The following is a 19,186-nucleotide window of genomic DNA, read 5'->3' on the forward strand; positions in this document are numbered from 1 at the left end:
ACCAGAACTGCCTTTACAGTTGTTCACTTTTTGTGTTTGTCCTTGTGCTATGTCAAGTCCTTTAGTTTACATCTAAAAGTGTTGAGTTAGCGTATAGTATTTCCACATGATTTATGTCTCACGTTAATCACTTTTCCCACATTTACAATTATAGTTGGTAGGGAAAAAATGTTGCAGTCTTTAAATGATATCCTGATCAACGCTAAATTATGTCTTTAGATGAAATTTAAATGCACCATATTGTACAAATGTAATTACTTCAGTATTAGATCCATGAAAATTAAAAGAACACATTTTTTTAAAATATGATGTCTCCAACTAAACAGCTTCCTTCTTTGACTTTTGTATTGAAGTAGTTTTAACAAATTATTCATTCATTTCTTGAACCTACGTAGTCTAATCAAGGGTTACGGAATCTATGGACTATCATCCAAGGCTCTGGTCTAAGGTAGTAACCAACTATGGATGAGTTGGCAGTCCACTGCAGGTCACACTCACAATTTAATCCAGTGATTAATGTGATATACACATTGTTGTTGTACAAGAGCAAATATGAAGTACTCTGAGAAAAATGTAAAGGCAAAATGTGCAAACTCCACTCACACAGTGATCGGAATTAGGTTCAAACCTACTCTCCTGGAACTGTGAGGGAGCATTGCTTGCCAGTGTCCCTTAGCAAAACTTTTTTCTGTCCATTCCAATAAGTGCAGGATTCCTAGTGATTGTAATTAGTATGATGGGATTGTGAAGAACCTGAAGTCCGTGTTCATTTGGAAATTTTCATATTGTGTGAAGATATGGTATTCATATATACAAATTTGTTGATTTTCCACTCTCAAAGCCTTCATTGTTTTTTGTTTTTTACCTCTAAAACAGCAGTGTATATTTTGGTTACATGAGTAAGTAATGAATGAGTTGATCAGGCACTAACTAACTGAATTCATTGGTGTTCTTGTAAAGGCAATAAGTTACATTGTAAACCCTTGACTGTTTTATTGATATTATTCTATTTTTTATTCACAGATAATATTATAAAGAGGGTGTTCAATATCATCAAATTCACATGGGTTCTATTTTTGGCACTTCTGGACAGTTTCACTGAATGGCTTAATTCCATTTCTAGAGAGCATCTTGATATTTCAACAGTACTACGTATAGAAAGATGCATGCTGACTAGAGAAATCAAAAAGGTAGGACACAAACCTATGAGAATGACTTCTTTTGAATTTAATTGGGATGTAATAATGTTTATAATCTCAATGTATTTTATAGTGTTTCTCAAAAAAGGTGCACGTTCAATGGTCACCTCATAAATTAACAAGTACAGTATTTGAGATTGCCAAAAATGAATTCAAATGTATCATTAATATTTCACTCTTTTTCGTGTATACTAAATATTACTTCATTGCCAGTTGATTAAAGAAAATTTGTGAGAGCAGGAAATTTAGAGGTATGATCAGGTCTAAAATTAATATCCGAAATGTGCTTTTGAAAAAGTGGGAAAGTATAAAGCAATTAAAAAAGAAACTTTTATACAGTATGTTATTTTAAGTTGGGCTGTGATGTTTCATAAATGCCAAATAAATCAGTGTATACTGTATTATCATTTTCATGACTCGGAAAGCTTTTGTATTTAACACCTTTTTCTAAAAAGGAACATATCTTTAACTCCTTCAATGGCCACCTACCCACTGTATTTATGTGAAGTATACCAGTCTGTCAGTCAGCAAATTACATGTTTAAGCATTTATGTAAGTGCTTGGGCTTTTCAGGAAGGATAAATAGTGCACAACATATAGAAGAGATTGCAGCTCTTAAGACTTGTAGATAGGCAGTGTGGTCAAATGACTAAAGCACTGGATTAAGAACTATAACCCTGAGCTAAAATGTGAACCTATCAATATAAAAAAGAATTAGTTGTGTTATAGTTGCATAGTTGCAGCTTGGAGTGGTGTTCGCTATTAGAGCATTAGAACACTACAATAATTTTGACAAGAATAGGCCTTTCAAGCTAACAAAGCTTGTCAATCCCATTAATCTATTATAATTTATTCAAAACAACATTCATTCGAGTTATAAGGTGCTGCACAAGATAAAATGATATTTATTTGCAAAACAAAGTAACGACAGCACTAACTATTCTGCTCCCTTAACAGGGGAATGTCCCATCACGAGAGAGCATCCATATTTACTACCAGAATCAACTACGGATGAATTTGTCAAGGGAGTCTGGACTGGATAGAATTGATGAGGAGCTCTCAGCTTCCTGTTCTCACAAAGAAGAGAGAAGATGTAGTGCACATAGAATGGATAGTATAGACTCTGTTCTATCTCGCGACAGCTTGTCAAGGTATTGTACTAGCCTCTGATAGAGGCGGTACTAATTTTTTTTATTTTTATACTATCATAGATATTAAATGCATAAAAGAATGCGATCAATGAAAAAGTCTGAGTTTGACTGATTAGAAAAAAGACACTTACTAATAATATTTCATCTAAAACTAATTCCCATACAAGTGTAGCAGAGCTTGTGAAAAGAGCCTACTATAGAGCAAAGACACCTTGGAGTCACAAGTCTGAATATTCACTTGAAAAGAAGAATATCCTCTTTGGCTTGACTTGCTAAGAAAGTGTTTTTTAGTATTCTACACATGATGAGGACTTAAATTTGTACTTGAAGAGACTAGTAGGGATGGTTTGTAGTAAGAACACCACCCATACAAAACAGAACCTGGTTATATTATAATTATGGAAACTTGGTTATGATAACTTCAAAATACTTTGGTTTAGATGCTTTTAAATTAATAAATCGATCAGTTAAACATGGTTCCTAGCATGTTCTGCTCATTTTTTGTAGAAGACATTAAAACCACATTTTGGACTGTCTGTTTTCAACAAATGATTTCCTTCAATACAAGCCAATTTTGCTCAAAGACTTGTACCCATATAATCCACCCAAAGAAATAAAGTTGGGCCTTACATTACCAGTGCAACACTTTATACTTTTGATAACCCTACTTTTAAGGACACTGCTTTGTGATCCCTCATTTCTGGCCTATTTCTTCCCAGGTTGTTAGGGACACTGTTTTTTCTCCAACTGTTAAAACTGAGGCTGCTTTCATGGCAGCGCATATTGTTTAAAAGTAAATTATCCCCAAGTTAGTTAGACTAAACCTTGTGTTTTCTGTGGATTAAAAACTATTTAATGTTTTCATGTTTCTAAGAAATACTTATTTTACAGAACATACAGTAAGTACCCAATGAATTTTGCTATTGTGAAAAAATCTCCACTGACATCTTTTCAAATATTACACTTGGCAAGAGAATATTTTTCTTTTAGGGCAGGATATTAGTCCCAGCTGATACTCTGAGCAAGCACACTCAAACATTCAGATTATTTTATTTTATACAGTAATTTAGGTTTGAGCCGATGAGGTGGTAAGTGTGATTCCTAAATGTGCTGTTCATTTTCAAGGTCCATGACTGATTTGTAAATATTTTTCTCTCATAATATCCTCTGTTTGCCATTTCTAATCACTTTAATCAATGTCACTGTATTTCATTCAACCTCCATTTAGCTGGTTGTGTTAATGTATGTTAATGTGTATTGGTTCTTTTTGTTAGTATATCACTGCCAGTATTATTGCTTTCCTCAGTGTCTTTGTGTTGCATCATTTTTGCTAATTACATTTCATTCTAATCATTTGTGCTGCTAGCGTCAACACTGAAGCCACAATGCTGTTCTCACGTCAGTCTACCCTAGATGATATAGATGGGCCTGCAGACAGCATTCCTAAAACAAGTGAGCGAGCGCGACCAAAGCTTCGCAAAATGCCCAGCATGGACATGTCCTCCTCATCTGCTGACAGTGGCAGCTTTATTTCAAGGTGCTTAATTTGTGCATGCATTATTCATTCAGCATTACGTCTTCCTTTTTATCCCATGAAGCATCTTGTAACAGTGTATCATTTGAATTGCACCCCAAAAAAAAAAATGGTTCAAACTGACCACCGCTGCTTCATAACTTTAGGCTGTAACTTCCAACCTGATCACTATCTTTATGAAGTTCTCCCCTATCCATTTTGGTTTTTAGCATGTACTCAGGTTTCCACCCATGAAGATGGGGATGATATATTAATGGATGACTCTCAATTCAGCTTGTATGAGAAAATGTGTGTGATTGGGTGCCAGTGTGGCCTGTACCTAGTATCCTGTTTACTGTCTAATCCTGTTGCTTCTTATCAAGATTTTCATCCCTGCCTTGCTTTTTTTTTGTTTACTGTGAACTTATAATCAAAAAAAGTGCATTAATAAAACTGCAGAAAGGATTTAAACTGTTATAATCAGACAATTTGATGGGTATTACATTGTACCAATAGCAGCTTACACATCCTGGGTTCCATTCCCATGGTACAGTGCCCATTGTACAGTGTTTGCATGTTCTCCCTTTACTCAAGCTGGGAAGTCCAGCTTCAGGATACAGTCTAACAGCATAATGTTTGACTGACAAATCTAAAATAACCTGGTATGGGAATTTTAGAAACGTGCATGAATGTAGCCTTTAATAGACTGATGTCGCTTAGAGACTGGCCCTTGCATTGTTCCTAATGTTTCCAGGAGAAGATGTGTGACTAAATATTAGCTTATATGTGATTTATACTAAATATATATAAGCTTATACTGTATCTAATGTACACTAAATGGATATTAGCTTATACCTACTTTACAATACCTAGTAAGTATTTCCTAATTGCATATAAAACTATAGAATCACTTTAAATTAACAGTGTAAACTGAGTAATGGTATCAAAATGTTAACATTTGATTAGGTAAACTTTAATATCTAAAATGAAGATTTGTTTCCTTTAAGAATATATAAACATTATAACAACCTTAAGCTTGCAACATATGTGAAATGATCTAAACTATTATATATTACATACTGTGTCATTGCCTCTGAGCAGTATTGGTAAGGCAATTAGTGCTTGCTCTTGCATCCAGTTCTTGGATATGGATTTGAATCCACTGTCGTCATCTACAGACTTAGTTCATTGCCTGACCCTGAGACAGTATTATGTACTGTGCTTAATTTGTTTAAATTTGTTCTCTACCTGCATCATGGTTATTACTGTGAAAACCACAATATAAAGCTGTATTGATTAATGTTACTTACCTGTGCTACAGTTGTGTGAAAGTACAGTATGCATCTCTGTTAACACAACACTGTTTATCACCTGAGTCAGGTTTCACTATGAAGAGTATTAAATAAAATGTTTATATTTAATTGAAATGCATCACTTAAACTGATTTTGATTTGTCAACTTTATAACAATGTTTGCTTAGCCTGTATTTATATAGATATTTGCTGTGTACATGCACTTTCAATGGTGAAGACCACATAGGCAAAGAGTCAACTGTATCCCTAGAAATGGAATCTGTAGATACTGCTAGATAAATCCTCAGTTCTTTTATCCCAATAAAATATTTAATCATTCCGATGTATCCTGGGATTGCTTGAGTCTTTTTTTAACTAGTGGTACAGCTAGCTTCTATAACCAGAGAAGAGATTTTATGCATCACTGTACAGTATGTGGGAAAGGAAATTTTGTAACAACTTTCTTTCTTTTAATTACAGCATTTACCACTTTTGCTTTTTTGACTTTCTCTCCAGTTTATTTAGACCCTTGAATGACACACAATAGTTATACAGTATTCAACCTTTCAACATTTTCCATAGATAGAATATGATCCTGAGGAAAGCAACAGTCATTCCTTAAGTATTTTTTTTGGTTTTCATATGGCATGGGTATATTGAGTATTAGAAAGTTTGGGTACCTTCCAATGCTTAGATGAAGCCATGGCTTTTGAAGCTACCTCAGTTATCAATTACATTGCTTGCCATCTCAGCCTTTTTTATAGGATAGTGATTTTTTTTTTTCTAGATCATTGCCTTTTGAAATTCTGCCCACACTTTGTAAATGTACTGATATTCTACAGATTACACCTAACAAATACAAATTTTAGTAAGATTTCCATCATTAAAATGATTTTCGGGGCATCTGCTTATGCATCTCAGACTAAGGTATTCATTCATACAGTCATAACCCATTTATTTTAGATCTAAGTTGTGGAGAGAAATGCAGAGCACTCGTGAATGAAATTACTTCCCTGAAGAGGCTGTTTAGATTATCTACAATTTAACAAAGAAAAAACTCTAAATTAGTGTAAACTACCCTAATTCCTTGTATTCATAAGAAATTTAATGATTTACTTCATGGGTCAGAAATACATAATAAACTAGAATAATTGCATCATATATTTGAAATATTGTGATGTGTGCATTAATTTAAATGTTTAAAGTATAAATATTCTCTGTTGCAACAGAAATTTCTTATTTTCACTCTCTGATAGAGATCAGTAAAGGGCTAGAGCCCAAGTAAAGGTTGAGATATTAAAAAATGACATTATATTCATAATCACTGACCTTGAAATTGTCTAAAACAAGGGCTACTGGTAACTAATCAAATATCTAAAATATTATATTTGTGATCAGGTCAGGTCAGATTGGGGAGCATTGCTGCACCCACTACACGACGAAACAGCTTAAGATCCTGGTTGGCAACCCTCCAGGTCTACACACAGTCTAGTGCCATCCTCCAGAAATGACCTTTTATCTGCCGCAGCCATGTGTTACGTGGGCGTCCCCTTGGCCTGGTCAAGCCACTCGGGTCCTCAACAATGAGGATCCTGCGAGCCAGATCACCCTCGGGAAATCGCACCACATGGCCATAGTGCTATAACTGACGCTCCCTCACAATGCAGGTAATGTGCCTCATTCGGGACTCCATGAGCAACCACTCATTTGACACAAAGTCAAACCAGTGGTATCCAAGGATTCTACGAAGAGACACAGTATTAATTGTGAATCTATACTAATAAAAGGCAAAGCCCTCACTGACTGACTGACTCACTCACTCACTCATCACTAATTCTCCAACTCCGTACTTATTTCGGTGGCATGACGCCACTGTCGGCCGCCATATTGAACTTTCCAACGGTCTTTGTTGCCCTCACTGACACACTCATCACTAATTCTCCAACTTCCCGTATATGTAGAAGGCTGAAATTTGGCAGACTCATTCATTACAGCTTACTTACAAAAGTTAAGCAGATTTCATTTAGAAATTCTACACGTAACGGTCATAACGGTCGGCAACGTCCGCCATGTTAAACCTTCTTATTTATGGCCCCATCTTCATGAAATTTGGTAGGCGGCTTCCCTGCACTAACCAAAACCGATGTATGTACTTATTTCAGTGGTATGACACCACTGGCGGCCGCCATATTGAACTTTCCAACAGTCTTTGTTACCTATGCGCCCATCTTCAAGAAATTTGGTACGCGGGTTCCCAACGCTAACTGAATCCTACTCATGTACATGTATACTGTACGTGCATAGCCTGCAGCTCGGTCGCCGTGTGAGGCGGCATTTGGCCCCACATCCCCACGCCTCCCACGTTGTTGGCTGCCTGCCTATATAATATATATATATCGCTCCAGTCTCTTCATTCCCTTCCTTGCTTCGCCACGGTATTCACGTCTCCCTGCTGATAACTGCAGCCTTTTTATTTACTCCACGACTTCTCCGCCGTTTTATTGTTTGTTTATTACGATTATAGTTTTTGTATAGGTATTTTAGTTTATTTATTTATTTTAGTTTACATTGTTCAGGTACCCATTTCTTTTATCGTTCCAACCGTACCCCATTAACATGTCTATCGAGGTGATCACCATCGATCAAAGAACTGTCATTTACCGAGTAGTTTCCATGCCTGGAGATGCCGCCTGCCTTTTCCATTCTCTGTGTTACATATTGCACAGCCATATCAGTCTCACTCTTGATATCCGGGGGAACATTGTGTCTTAGGTATTGAATGACTGGGACAGGTTCAAGGTGTGGACTGATGACGGTACAGGAGATAATTATACTACACAGGAGCACTATAAGAGTGAAATGCTTAAGCCCTTCACCTATGGCCCATCTTGGTTTGCTTCAGCATTCCAGATACATGAAGGTTGGGTGAATGGCTGAATCTATATTGGCCTGAGTGAGTGTGGGAGTGTACATTGTTATCGGACTACTTAAATATGTAATGAAAAAGGGGGTCTTAGAAAATTAATTGCTAGGTAGAGTTTATAACTGTCCCTCACTTGTATATAAGCTTCCTGTTTTGAAAGTTGTCTATATTTTCTGGTCCTATTATTTATATTTTTTTTTTATTTTGTCACACTATCAGTACATTGGAATATATTCCTTCCTTTTTTAGTAAAATTTGTTATGATCTTTGTTTATCTATCCATTCATTATCTAATCTTCTTTCATTGATCTTTTCTGTAGTGAGCCAACACAGTGCACTACACTCTACTCTCGCCAGGGCACAGCCGACACTATTGAAGAAGTTGAAGATGAAGAAGATGAGGATGTTACTACAGTGGTACACCATACAGATGGAGAGATGCTATCAGAAGCGGAGGTCCCATCGTCTACAGAGAAGGTTCTTGAACAAGAAGAAGTCATGATTGTTGAGGATGAAGAAGAGCAGTACTCTGACTTAAAGCCTTCTGAAGTTCAGGAGCACCACGATGTGAAGGAGTACAGTCCTGTAAAAGATTTTCCATCTGTTACAGAAGAGCATATGTACCCCGTAGAATGTGAGATCCAGCTGCAAACACCAGACACAGAGGGGCCTGCAACTTATCCCACAGATATCAATGTGGACATTCCTCCTTCCTACAGTAAAGCTGTCAGCTTTGACAGGATGTCAGTTAGTTCAAATGAGGACTCCGATAACAAACAGCTAATGGCAATGACTCCAGATGACAGCAGAACAGACAATTTGGATGATGGCATCTTGCCTTCCCTTACCCATGAATTGACTGCCAGTGAACTGCTACTAAACAAGTAAGTGTAATAAAATAATATATTTTATTTACATACAGTAGCTCTTTATCAGGACTCTCAGTTGTGGGAGAGTTTCAATACTTTAATGCTATTCTTTGTTCTGTAACAGACAGTTCCTTGTTGTTAGCTTAGTTATTTGGATTATGGAGCACACAAGACAACTATTAGGATTTTGCATTTTCAGTTGAATTCTGTTAATTGGCTTACTTTGTGTTTTATCCTGAAAAAGTACTCGGTCAGTCATTTTCTAACCTGCTTAATCCTGAACAGGGTCACGGGGATGCTAGCATAGGGTGCAAGGCAGGAACACACTCTGGATAGGCGCCAGTCCATTGCAGGGAAAACAACACAACTCAGCCACACACTAGGGCCAATTTAGTATCTCCAGTCCACCTAACCTGCATGTCTTTGAACTATGAGAGGAAACCCATGCTGATATGAAGGGAATATGCAGGCTTCACACAGTGAGGACCCCGGATATTCACACATCTCCTTATAGTTCTGTCTATCCTTTATAAGTCAAGATCTGCTCTCTCAGACCCATTTACTGAAATACATAACCCTTCCTGTTACCACATAGTTTATCAGCAGCTATGTACATGTCATATAGTGTCAATAGTGTGTGTGTAATTGAATAAAAAACCTATTTTTAACAATCATAGAGAGTATTAGGGAAGCTAACATTAACTGTAGCTGTGTTTACCCAGAATTACCAAAGTTCCGTTGTTGTAGTTTGCAAGTGGGATTCAGCAAGGGCTTGATGTGTTGAAATAATATTCCACAGACATTTTAAAAACTTTATTAGAAATTCAAACTAAAACAGTTCACACAAAAAAGAGAAAATTTAAATAGCAAATAAAAGAAAAGTTCTTGTTAAAAGTTCGGTTTAAAACTTAAAATTCTTGTTTCATTTCTTTAAGTTTGCTTATACAGTTGAACCATTTCTAAACGGTCAGAAAATTGTATGCCTATGCCGTTCATAAACTGCAAATGGGTCTGTCAGTCCATGCTAGCAATGAAACTAATTCCAAACACACACTGGCCCAGTTACCACACTGAATTACTGATATAGCATGAAAGTTCTCTCTCATATTAACTTAAAGGCGGTGAAAGGCAATACCATAATCTATAACTATGAAAGAAAATGATATTCTAATCTATTTAAACAAACATTAGTATGAGGTTAACTTAAAGCTTTATCCTTCTAAGATGGGATCTTGCATTAACATTAAAAAATAATTTATCCACATATTTTGAGATAGTTCAGCTTGATGTCTTATTGGTTAATACTTTTTCTGTGCATTTTCAGAGCTCTATGAATGAATCAAGACTAAGTAAACCCTGTGCTTCCTGAGTATGCTTCAGCCCAGCACAACTATGTATTGACCTGTGTGTTTCAAAATGGATTGATGTTTTTCCCCAGGCAATGTGACACAAACAAGTCTTTGATTTGACCACCTTTCTGTTCTTTTGAATTTTAGGATGTTTTATGATGAAGAGCTGGAGAGTTCTGAGAGGTTCTACAAGAGGCAACCTCAAATACTTCAGCTGTTCTATGCTCTTTACAACACACTAGTAGCACGATCTGAAATGGTGTGCTACTTTGTTATCATTCTAAATCATATGATCTCAGCATCCATGGTCACTCTGGTGCTTCCAATTCTAATTTTCTTGTGGGCTATGCTGTCTGTTCCCAGGCCCAGCAAGCGCTTCTGGATGACAGCCATTGTCTACACAGAGGTATTGCTGCTTGTTTTATAATGTTTCCTGTATTATTTTAAGGAATAACTTAATTCTGGACATGTTTATGATGTCTGCCTTGTTTTTTAAAGTGTTTATTATGAATATCCATTCTTTTCGTTATGTTAAATATTTGAGTACAATCAAGGTTGCAAGTGACCCAGAATCCATTTCTGTTGTACTATGCAAAAAAGTACATATTCAATAAGTTAAACTGGGACTCATTTGGGTTAGATGACACTTGTAGTATAAAATAACTTGGGGTTTACCACTCATGAGACTGCAGGAATCAGTAATGGGAATTCTCTTGTGTGTTCCTTGTACCAAGTTTAACCCTTTATTTTATTGCACAAATTTGGAGTGTATGCAAATAAGATTTAAGAACTGAATCCCAGATATCATACAACTTGAAAAAAAAAGACTAAAATGATAATTCTGTTCAACAAAATTCAATAAAATTCAGTTTGTGGTGCTGAATAGGATGCTTTGTGAAAAAATTACAATGCTAATTTTAATTATTTTCTTCCTGAAATTACACAGTGAATTAATGTATTATTTTTAATCGTCAAACGCAATTCATAGCACTGAGCATCTTGATCAATTCAATCAAGTTGCTTTTTTCCCATAACTAGACCTCTAGGGTGAGGAAGTTGTTTGAAAATTTTCTGATGTTAGGCAATAAATACTAGGAAAAAATAATCTATCTCAGCAGATATATGACATTTGAAAAAGATAAGTGTTTTTATTGTATCCATTTTCACAACATACAAAGAGAAGATAACATTTCTTGATTTGTTTCGTCAACAGTTTGCCTGTGTGCTTAATAATATCTAAACGGGCATGATTATTCACTGTAAATTAAAATTATCTTTGCACTGTTAATCCATGTGCAATATTCTGTCATAATATTTTATTAGTTTTAAATCCTTCTTCCTTATCATGATATGGTTTTACTTTCTAGAACATGTTCGATAATATGTGATGTTGACATGACAATGTAATTTCAGAGATACCCTTGTGCCTATTAATAAAGTAAACTTAATTATAATGTTAATGTACATCAGGCCATAAAATAACCTTTGTGATTCATAAGAATTATTATATTGTACAAACGAAAAACCATGCTGAACATGTCCAGTTAAGATATTTTTGAATCATTAGCATTTGTTTTAAAGATTGTCAATGTGATATGTGATTTAGCAATTTATTGTCCTTTTAATTTTGTTTGTTTCTATTTTCCAGGTTACAATTGTGATTAAATATTTCTTTCAGTTTGGTTTCTTCCCTTTTAATAAGAATGTAGAAGTTAACAGGAACAAGCCTTATCACCCACCAAATATTATTGGCATTGAGAAGAAGGAAGGTTATGTGCACTATGATTTAGTTCAGCTTCTTGCTCTCTTCTTTCACAGATCAATACTGAAGGTACTATTTAGCTAACATTATTTTATACATTGTGCCATTTATATAATGCATACATTTTGGAACTTTTCATATAGTTGCAATGAAAGAAAATCTACAACAAAATTCAAAATAAAATATATTTAAATTGAAACAGATAATATTAGAGTTAAGTCATAGAGGGACACCCTAATTTGTACTTCTTTGGAATGTGGTAGGTTATGTGGACATGGGAAGAACATGCGAGTGCCTCACAACTTCATATGTAAAAATGTAACTGATTAGCAACTGTTATATGCCATAGGATCATCACTATCATGTGCATTACAGTAAAATTTATACTCGTGTCACACCTCTCCTAGTCTAGCAAAGAAAGAATAATAACAGAAATCCTGACACCTTTCTGCAGACTTTACATCAGGAATGAAATAATATATATATAAACTTATTCAATATTAAAAGTAATTTAATAAGATGATCATATCAAACATCTTAAAATTAATATTAATATAAATTTGCACTTTACATATGTCTTCCAGATTAATTAGTATACTAATATACTTGGAGTTCTGTTTTATACTTTGCACAATACATCATATATTCACAGGTTAACACAATTACAAAAATCAATTGCAGGTAACTTAATAGCGATAAACTATTGCTAATATTTCTGTAATTTTATATTATTTAACTGCAGTAGATATTCCAGTGTCTATCACTTTAATCTAATAGATAGATAGATAGATAGATAGATAGATAGATAGATACAGTATTAATCCCAAGGGGAAATTCACATACTCCAGCAGCAGCATACTACAAAAAAAAATAAAATAAAATCCATCCATCCATTTTCCAACCCGCTGAATCCGAACACAGGGTCACGGGGGTCTGCTGGAGCCAATCCCAGCCAACACAGGGCACAAGGCAGGAACCAATCCTGGGCAGGGTGCCAACCCACCGCAGGACATAAAATAAAATATATATATATATATATATATATATATATATATATATATATATATATATATATAATTACAGTAACAGAAATGTAGAAATTACAGTTTTTATTTACCTGTGACAAATTATACTTAGAAAACTAAGCACTAAAAAATGAACATTACATTGAATGAGCAACAAAAAAACACCAGCAAGCAAACATATACAGTGTATGATGTATTTATATTGTGCATTTCACAATAAAGAATGTATTAAGCAGTTTTCACATTATTACATCATTAATGCAGCATATCAGAAGATATGTTGAAACTTTCAAAATCTTTTCCAAAATATGTACAGTGTACTTATTTATTATTATGTTTCTTTAAAAACAACATTAACTATTTACATACCTAGAAAAGGCTCTTTCTACAGAAGCTTTATCAGGAATGAGGCAGCATGTTGAAGACTTCCTCTATCCCTTCTTGCCTAGCATGTTCAGTCCAGCAGGTTCCACTGCTAAGACCATGTGAATACAGAAAATAACAATTGATCAATAACATATAAGTTACAGCATTCTTAAACTCTAATGGTTCCCTTTTTCACATGTGTGTAAGTTAATTACAGAGCAGAGCATAAACCTACTGTACCTAATTAAAATGTTTGTTGAAGCTGAACAAAATATTCCCATCACACTTGCATACACTTATCAACATTCAACATGTCACCCATTTAGCAGACTAATCTCAGAGCATGTTTGTATACTGGTAAATAAAGACAGCACAGACTCACAGTAAACTTTTTCAATAATAAAATGTTTTATGTTTCGCTTTTTTCATTCTGAACAAATATAAGTATACAATAAATATGATTTTTTATTTCCTTTTTATTCTCCAAAAAGTGCCATGGACTCTGGGATGAAGATGATACTACTGCTACTGAGAAAGCAACTCACAGGGATGAGTCAGAAGATGAGCAATCCATAGCCACAGAGCGAAGAGGGTCAGCTGGATCTCTGAAGTCAATTAACTTAGCAGCATCCTTAGAATCTGTACATGTTCATTTCCCTGAGCAGCAAACCCCAATTCGCAGAAAGAGTTCCAGTGGTGGGTCACAGATTAGTCACAGGTCAAACCGCTCATCTTGCAGATCCAAAAGAGGTAAAAATATTTTTTTTATATATATTTGTACAAAAAATTACTAAAATGTGCACTCATTCATACCATGTGCATAGAAATGTCATTTCAGAATACATGAAAATTCTCTACAAATAAAAATGTGTCCGTGCTCATGCGTTTTTGACTTGCCCCACAAACAGCTAATACACAGCCTGGGATGTTCCGATAAAAATATTTTGAATTTTCTAATTTTTCATTGTTTACAGTGAAACACCAACTTTTTTTAAAGAATCAGTGCCCTTACCACATATTGCTAGGTTCAGCTCATTTCTTTTAGGTTTATGAAGTGATTCTATCAATAGTTACCAGTTTTTACAGTTTTAATCAATTTAATCAGCTCTATCACCCATTCATAACTGCAGATAATAAGTATTGCCTTTGTGATTTTAAACTAATAAGCCATTAGATTACCACCAGTAAGTTGCCTTCTGTCTTTTCTGTGTCTTTAATAAAACTAATCATTACAGACCACCATGCTGTGACTTGAGCAGGACTGAGCAGTTTACTTTCCCTTGCTAACTATGGTTTAATAGTTGAAAAAGAGAAAGAGAGACGCAGTACTAAATACACACAGTTACCATTTTTTGATCTACGCATCATGCTTGGTACTTACTACATTTGATGCTTCACTGTACATGTACTTGATTGTCATCCACTTTTTTCTACTCATATACAAAGATTTTACCGACAATGTAAACTGCTATGTCTTATTATCTGTATTTTGAAAATATTTTTACTTGTTTGCTGTTACAAGTACATGAAAATGTTGAAAGTTTTTTCATGCAGCAAAATAGATACAGCAAAACAATGTCTTAAATGTTTTATAAAAGTGCTTATATTCCCTTTTCTGATAACAAATCAAATTTCTCTTTAGGTAGCACTAGCACGAGAAACAGCAGTAGAAAAGGAAGCAGTTTGCTAAGTGTTCATAAAAAAAGTCGAAAGGAGCTTATATTGGAAAAGTTAAAAGAGCAGCTCATTAAGGCAAAAGCATATACAATTAAAAAGTAAGTAAATTTTTAAAAGAATGAAAGAGAAGAAGGTTTAGCTTCAACTACTCTAACAGCTTAAGTGCTGTGTTTGGCATATGAATGGTTTAATCATAATGGTCCCTTAATTTTACTGTTCTCCTGGCTTGGTAGATTGTTGCCGAACTTCAATATCATCAGTTTTCTGAATTCTAAAGAACTTACTAAGAGCATGATAGCTATTCCGGTAGAGTGTGTGCACTGACTAGTAGAGCCAGGTTTGGGGGGCACACAGGACATCTGTCTCTCTTTCCCAGACTAAGGGTTGAGAGATGTGGAGGGAATGCTAACTTTAGTGCCCTTAAAATTCACTCTGCAGTTCCAGACCTCTTGTCCTTGCACCTAATGAAGGGGTTTGTCATGTTTGGGTTTTCATGTATTGTGCATGTTCCCAGTACTGTCACTTTACAGATCCACTGACTCGGGCATGAAACCTGAGCCCAGTTGTTTTTTATTTGGAATTGACATATTCTGCATGTGTCTGAATGGGCTTTCCTCCCACTTTTCTAAAGACATGACATATTAGGTTGAATGACAATTCCAAATTTGATTGGTGCCCTGTCCAGGGCTATTTCATATCTTATGACTAGTATTGCCTGGATAGATTGTTTCCCCCAAGTGAAATAAACTTTTATCTAAGCTTTTTAAAATTAAGTGCCATATTATGTCATTTTTCTAACCCACTTAATCCAGACCAGAGTTGTATATGGAGGAGCTTTGCTGGAGCCTACCCCAGCTAGCATAATGCAAAAGGTAGAAACAAACCCTGGACAGGGCACATGTCCATTAAAACAGAATTAAGTTGATAAAAAATTAATTTCATTTTAAAAATTGCATTTTTGTAAAATAGGGTAAACAATTAATAAAGTTCCTTGAAGCCCAAAATTAACATCTGAAGTAATTTATTTAATGACAAGATGGAAAGGAAAGTTTGTCAGGTTGTAAATACTGCATTCCCCCCCAGAGAAAGACTTTAACTCTACGGCTCAGGCAAAACCTTATCAATTTTTTGCACATATGTAAAAAAATATTACTAGGTAAAAGTTTAAAGCTAATATTCATTTTTACTTTTTTAGTTGTATATCTCTTCATGTCTGTTTCTCCTAGCTGAACAGTTATTGAGGTGTTTAAACTAAGGATTATTATTTATTTCACTATTTGAAAGTAGTGAAAGACACCAGGAAATGTTGTGTCTCCATAGCATCCGTGTACAAAGTCTGAAACAAAAAAGGCAGTTATATGTAGCCATGGTGCTTAATTTAAAAGTAAAATGAAGCGTAGTTCCTTTTCTGTTTACATTTTAAAAAGTAATTACATTTCAAAAACATATTTTTAGTACTATGTATTGTATTATGTTAAGTAACTGTAATTAAAAACCAGTTTTCACTTTGACAGTTTCTCTGAAATTATTGATTTGGGGGAACAATAATCAAGGAATACACCCATCTTAACCAAATCTATCTATCTATCTATCTATCTATCTATCTATCTATCTATCTATCTATCTATCTATCTATCTATCTATCTATCTAAGTTTAATCAGCTGGGAGAGGACTGCTTCATGCAGATGATTTGGTTACACTGTCACATAAGATCTCATGTTCACTATTTTTAAATATTCTTAGGCAATTTTCTGTAGCATGTGGACTGAATTAAAACACAGTTCTTTAAATATTATAACAGGTAGATTAATAGTATCATATAGCAAATATAAATTGAAAACTGCCAGGATGCATTCTTAACTACAAAGTGAGAAATCTCTAAATTAAATATGACACTAACTTCAGGAATGCAGAACTACCCTAGATTCCATTTGAATTTAAAGTCACAATAAAAAATAAATATCTATTTCATTGATAATCTGCCCGGACTTCATGTAATGTTCTGCTTCATTTGTTGTCAGAGCAACAGTTTTGGCTGCATTGATGTTCTCCATTTTTTAAATGACTCAGACTAACTGCATCATGCAGAGATTTTCTTTTCTAACAAAACTTCCCTCTTCTTCTGTATCTACAGGCCATTTCTGTAACATATCAGGACAACTTGCTAAAAATGACCTATCAATACTAAAATTACAAACCTTTATTTTTCTTTCAGGACACTTGAGATTTATATACCCATTCGTCAATTTTTTTACAATCTGATCCATCCAGAATACAGTGCAGTAACAGACGTCTATGTGTTGATGTTTTTAGCTGACACAGTGGATTTCATTATAATTGTGTTTGGCTTCTGGGCATTTGGGGTATGTTGTCATTTTTTAGATTCTCTATGAACTATTTTGAAACTTGGATTTTCTTATATTTTTCACTCACTGTACTAAGTTAATGATATGTTTGAATAAGAAATATCATGAATGCATTAGTGCCATAAGAAAAATTTGTTTGGGTGTTTATGTACTGTACTTTAAGACAAACTTTACATTTTATGTTACAGCTTAATAAGGACTTCAAGATTTATAGTACTATGTAGCAATCTTAGCATTTTCTGCATCTATATTTTTCATGGAATATATTTTTAGAGATTATAAATCACCCGTAGTCTAATAAAGGTAACCTGTGTGTAGTTGTAAATTTAGTGCACAAAAAAAAGTCAAGAGAAAATCTTAAAGATACAAAATTACCTAATGTTTCTTACCATACTTACTGTAAATATTCAGAGACTGTTCTGTTCATTCTCTCTTTAACAGAAACATTCAGCAGCTGCTGATATAACATCTTCTCTTTCTGAGGATCAAGTTCCAGAGGCTTTTCTGGTGATGGTGTTGATTCAATTTGGAACTATGGTAGTGGATCGAGCTCTGTATCTCAGGAAAACAGTCATGGGAAAAGTTATTTTTCAAGTCATCCTTGTTTTTGGAATTCACTTTTGGATGTTTTTCATCTTGCCAAGTGTAACTGAGAGGTACATATGAAATGTAGTGGTGCTTTCAGTTGCTTTGAGTTTACATGTGGACGTTTTAATAGAATTCACTTACCTTGTGCAAAATACATATACTGTATTGTATTATCTTTGTTAAATTTAGCTATTGCATTGCTGAGAACCCTAAATCTCACTGTCTTTGATTAGTATGAGACAGATCTCTTGTGAGAGGCCTAATGTTTATTAAACATTTTCGTTTCTTCATATAAAAAAGCAAAATCATCATATTTGTAGTCAGTACTCATCAAATATAAAATGGACAGTAACTTGGGGTTTCTTCTTTTTTGCCTTTCATATAAACTGAGCAGACAATAACATTTCTATTCAAATATTTGGTCTAATTTGTAAAGAATACATGGATATTCTGTATGCAATCATTCAGTTCAGTAAAAGGTCAAAGGCCACATAAGGTTGAAGAATTATAATTAGAAATGTTATGGTAGCAAAAAATATGCTTATCCATATCATCATATAGCATGTGTAACATTTTCAGTTTTATTTTAACATGAAAAATGTGTTAAGAATGGCAGGCATGCAGAGTTGCAGTGTTTTCAACAGAAACACATGAGTGAGAAAAAGTATCAGTTAGGTTAGCAAATCATATCATTACTCCAAAATCATCTTTGAACCCCCACTGGTAGTGTATTGCTTTTCAGTATTAGGTAAAGGAACTAGCATTTCAGATTACTGCATCTAGTCCGTCTAGTATAATATTCTTCTTCACCAGACAGGTTAAGAAGAAAAAAGTATTTGCACCTTATAAAATATTAGTCCACTGTCTTGTGCTGTTTCACAAGATTCTATGACAATGGGCGGTTGGAAAATTTCGAGAGTACACCTTTTGAGAAGGATTTAGGAATCATAGTGGACTCTACGCTATCAACTTCCTGACAGTATTCAGAAGCCATTAAGAAGGCTAACAGAATGTTAGGTTATATAGCACGATGTGTGGAGTTCAAGTCCAAGGAGGTTCTGCTCAGCCTTTATAATGCACTGGTGAGGCCTCATCTTGAGTACTG

General features: G+C 34.6%; 1 protein-coding gene across 4 annotated transcripts in view; it reads left to right on the top strand.

Annotated features, from left to right (window-relative positions):
- The window catches only part of LOC120530341 (piezo-type mechanosensitive ion channel component 2), a 559,538-nt gene that overhangs the window by 508,823 nt on the left and 31,529 nt on the right, over window positions 1-19,186 (top strand). For 3 of the 4 annotated variants that reach the window (XM_039754759.1, XM_039754756.1, XM_039754757.1), the window contains 10 exons: window positions 1,024-1,190; window positions 2,157-2,350; window positions 3,717-3,887; window positions 8,399-8,962; window positions 10,444-10,702; window positions 11,945-12,127; window positions 13,941-14,199; window positions 15,092-15,224; window positions 17,343-17,490; window positions 17,935-18,149. In XM_039754759.1, coding sequence (XP_039610693.1) covers window positions 1,024-1,190; window positions 2,157-2,350; window positions 3,717-3,887; window positions 8,399-8,962; window positions 10,444-10,702; window positions 11,945-12,127; window positions 13,941-14,199; window positions 15,092-15,224; window positions 17,343-17,490; window positions 17,935-18,149 — 2,293 coding nt within the window. The remainder of the gene's footprint in view (window positions 1-1,023; window positions 1,191-2,156; window positions 2,351-3,716; window positions 3,888-8,398; window positions 8,963-10,443; window positions 10,703-11,944; window positions 12,128-13,940; window positions 14,200-15,091; window positions 15,225-17,342; window positions 17,491-17,934; window positions 18,150-19,186) is intronic. The other variant, XM_039754758.1, reaches the window with a different exon arrangement.

Source organism: Polypterus senegalus, chromosome 5, assembly GCF_016835505.1.
Source record: "Polypterus senegalus isolate Bchr_013 chromosome 5, ASM1683550v1, whole genome shotgun sequence".
Lineage (NCBI taxonomy): Eukaryota > Metazoa > Chordata > Cladistia > Polypteriformes > Polypteridae > Polypterus > Polypterus senegalus.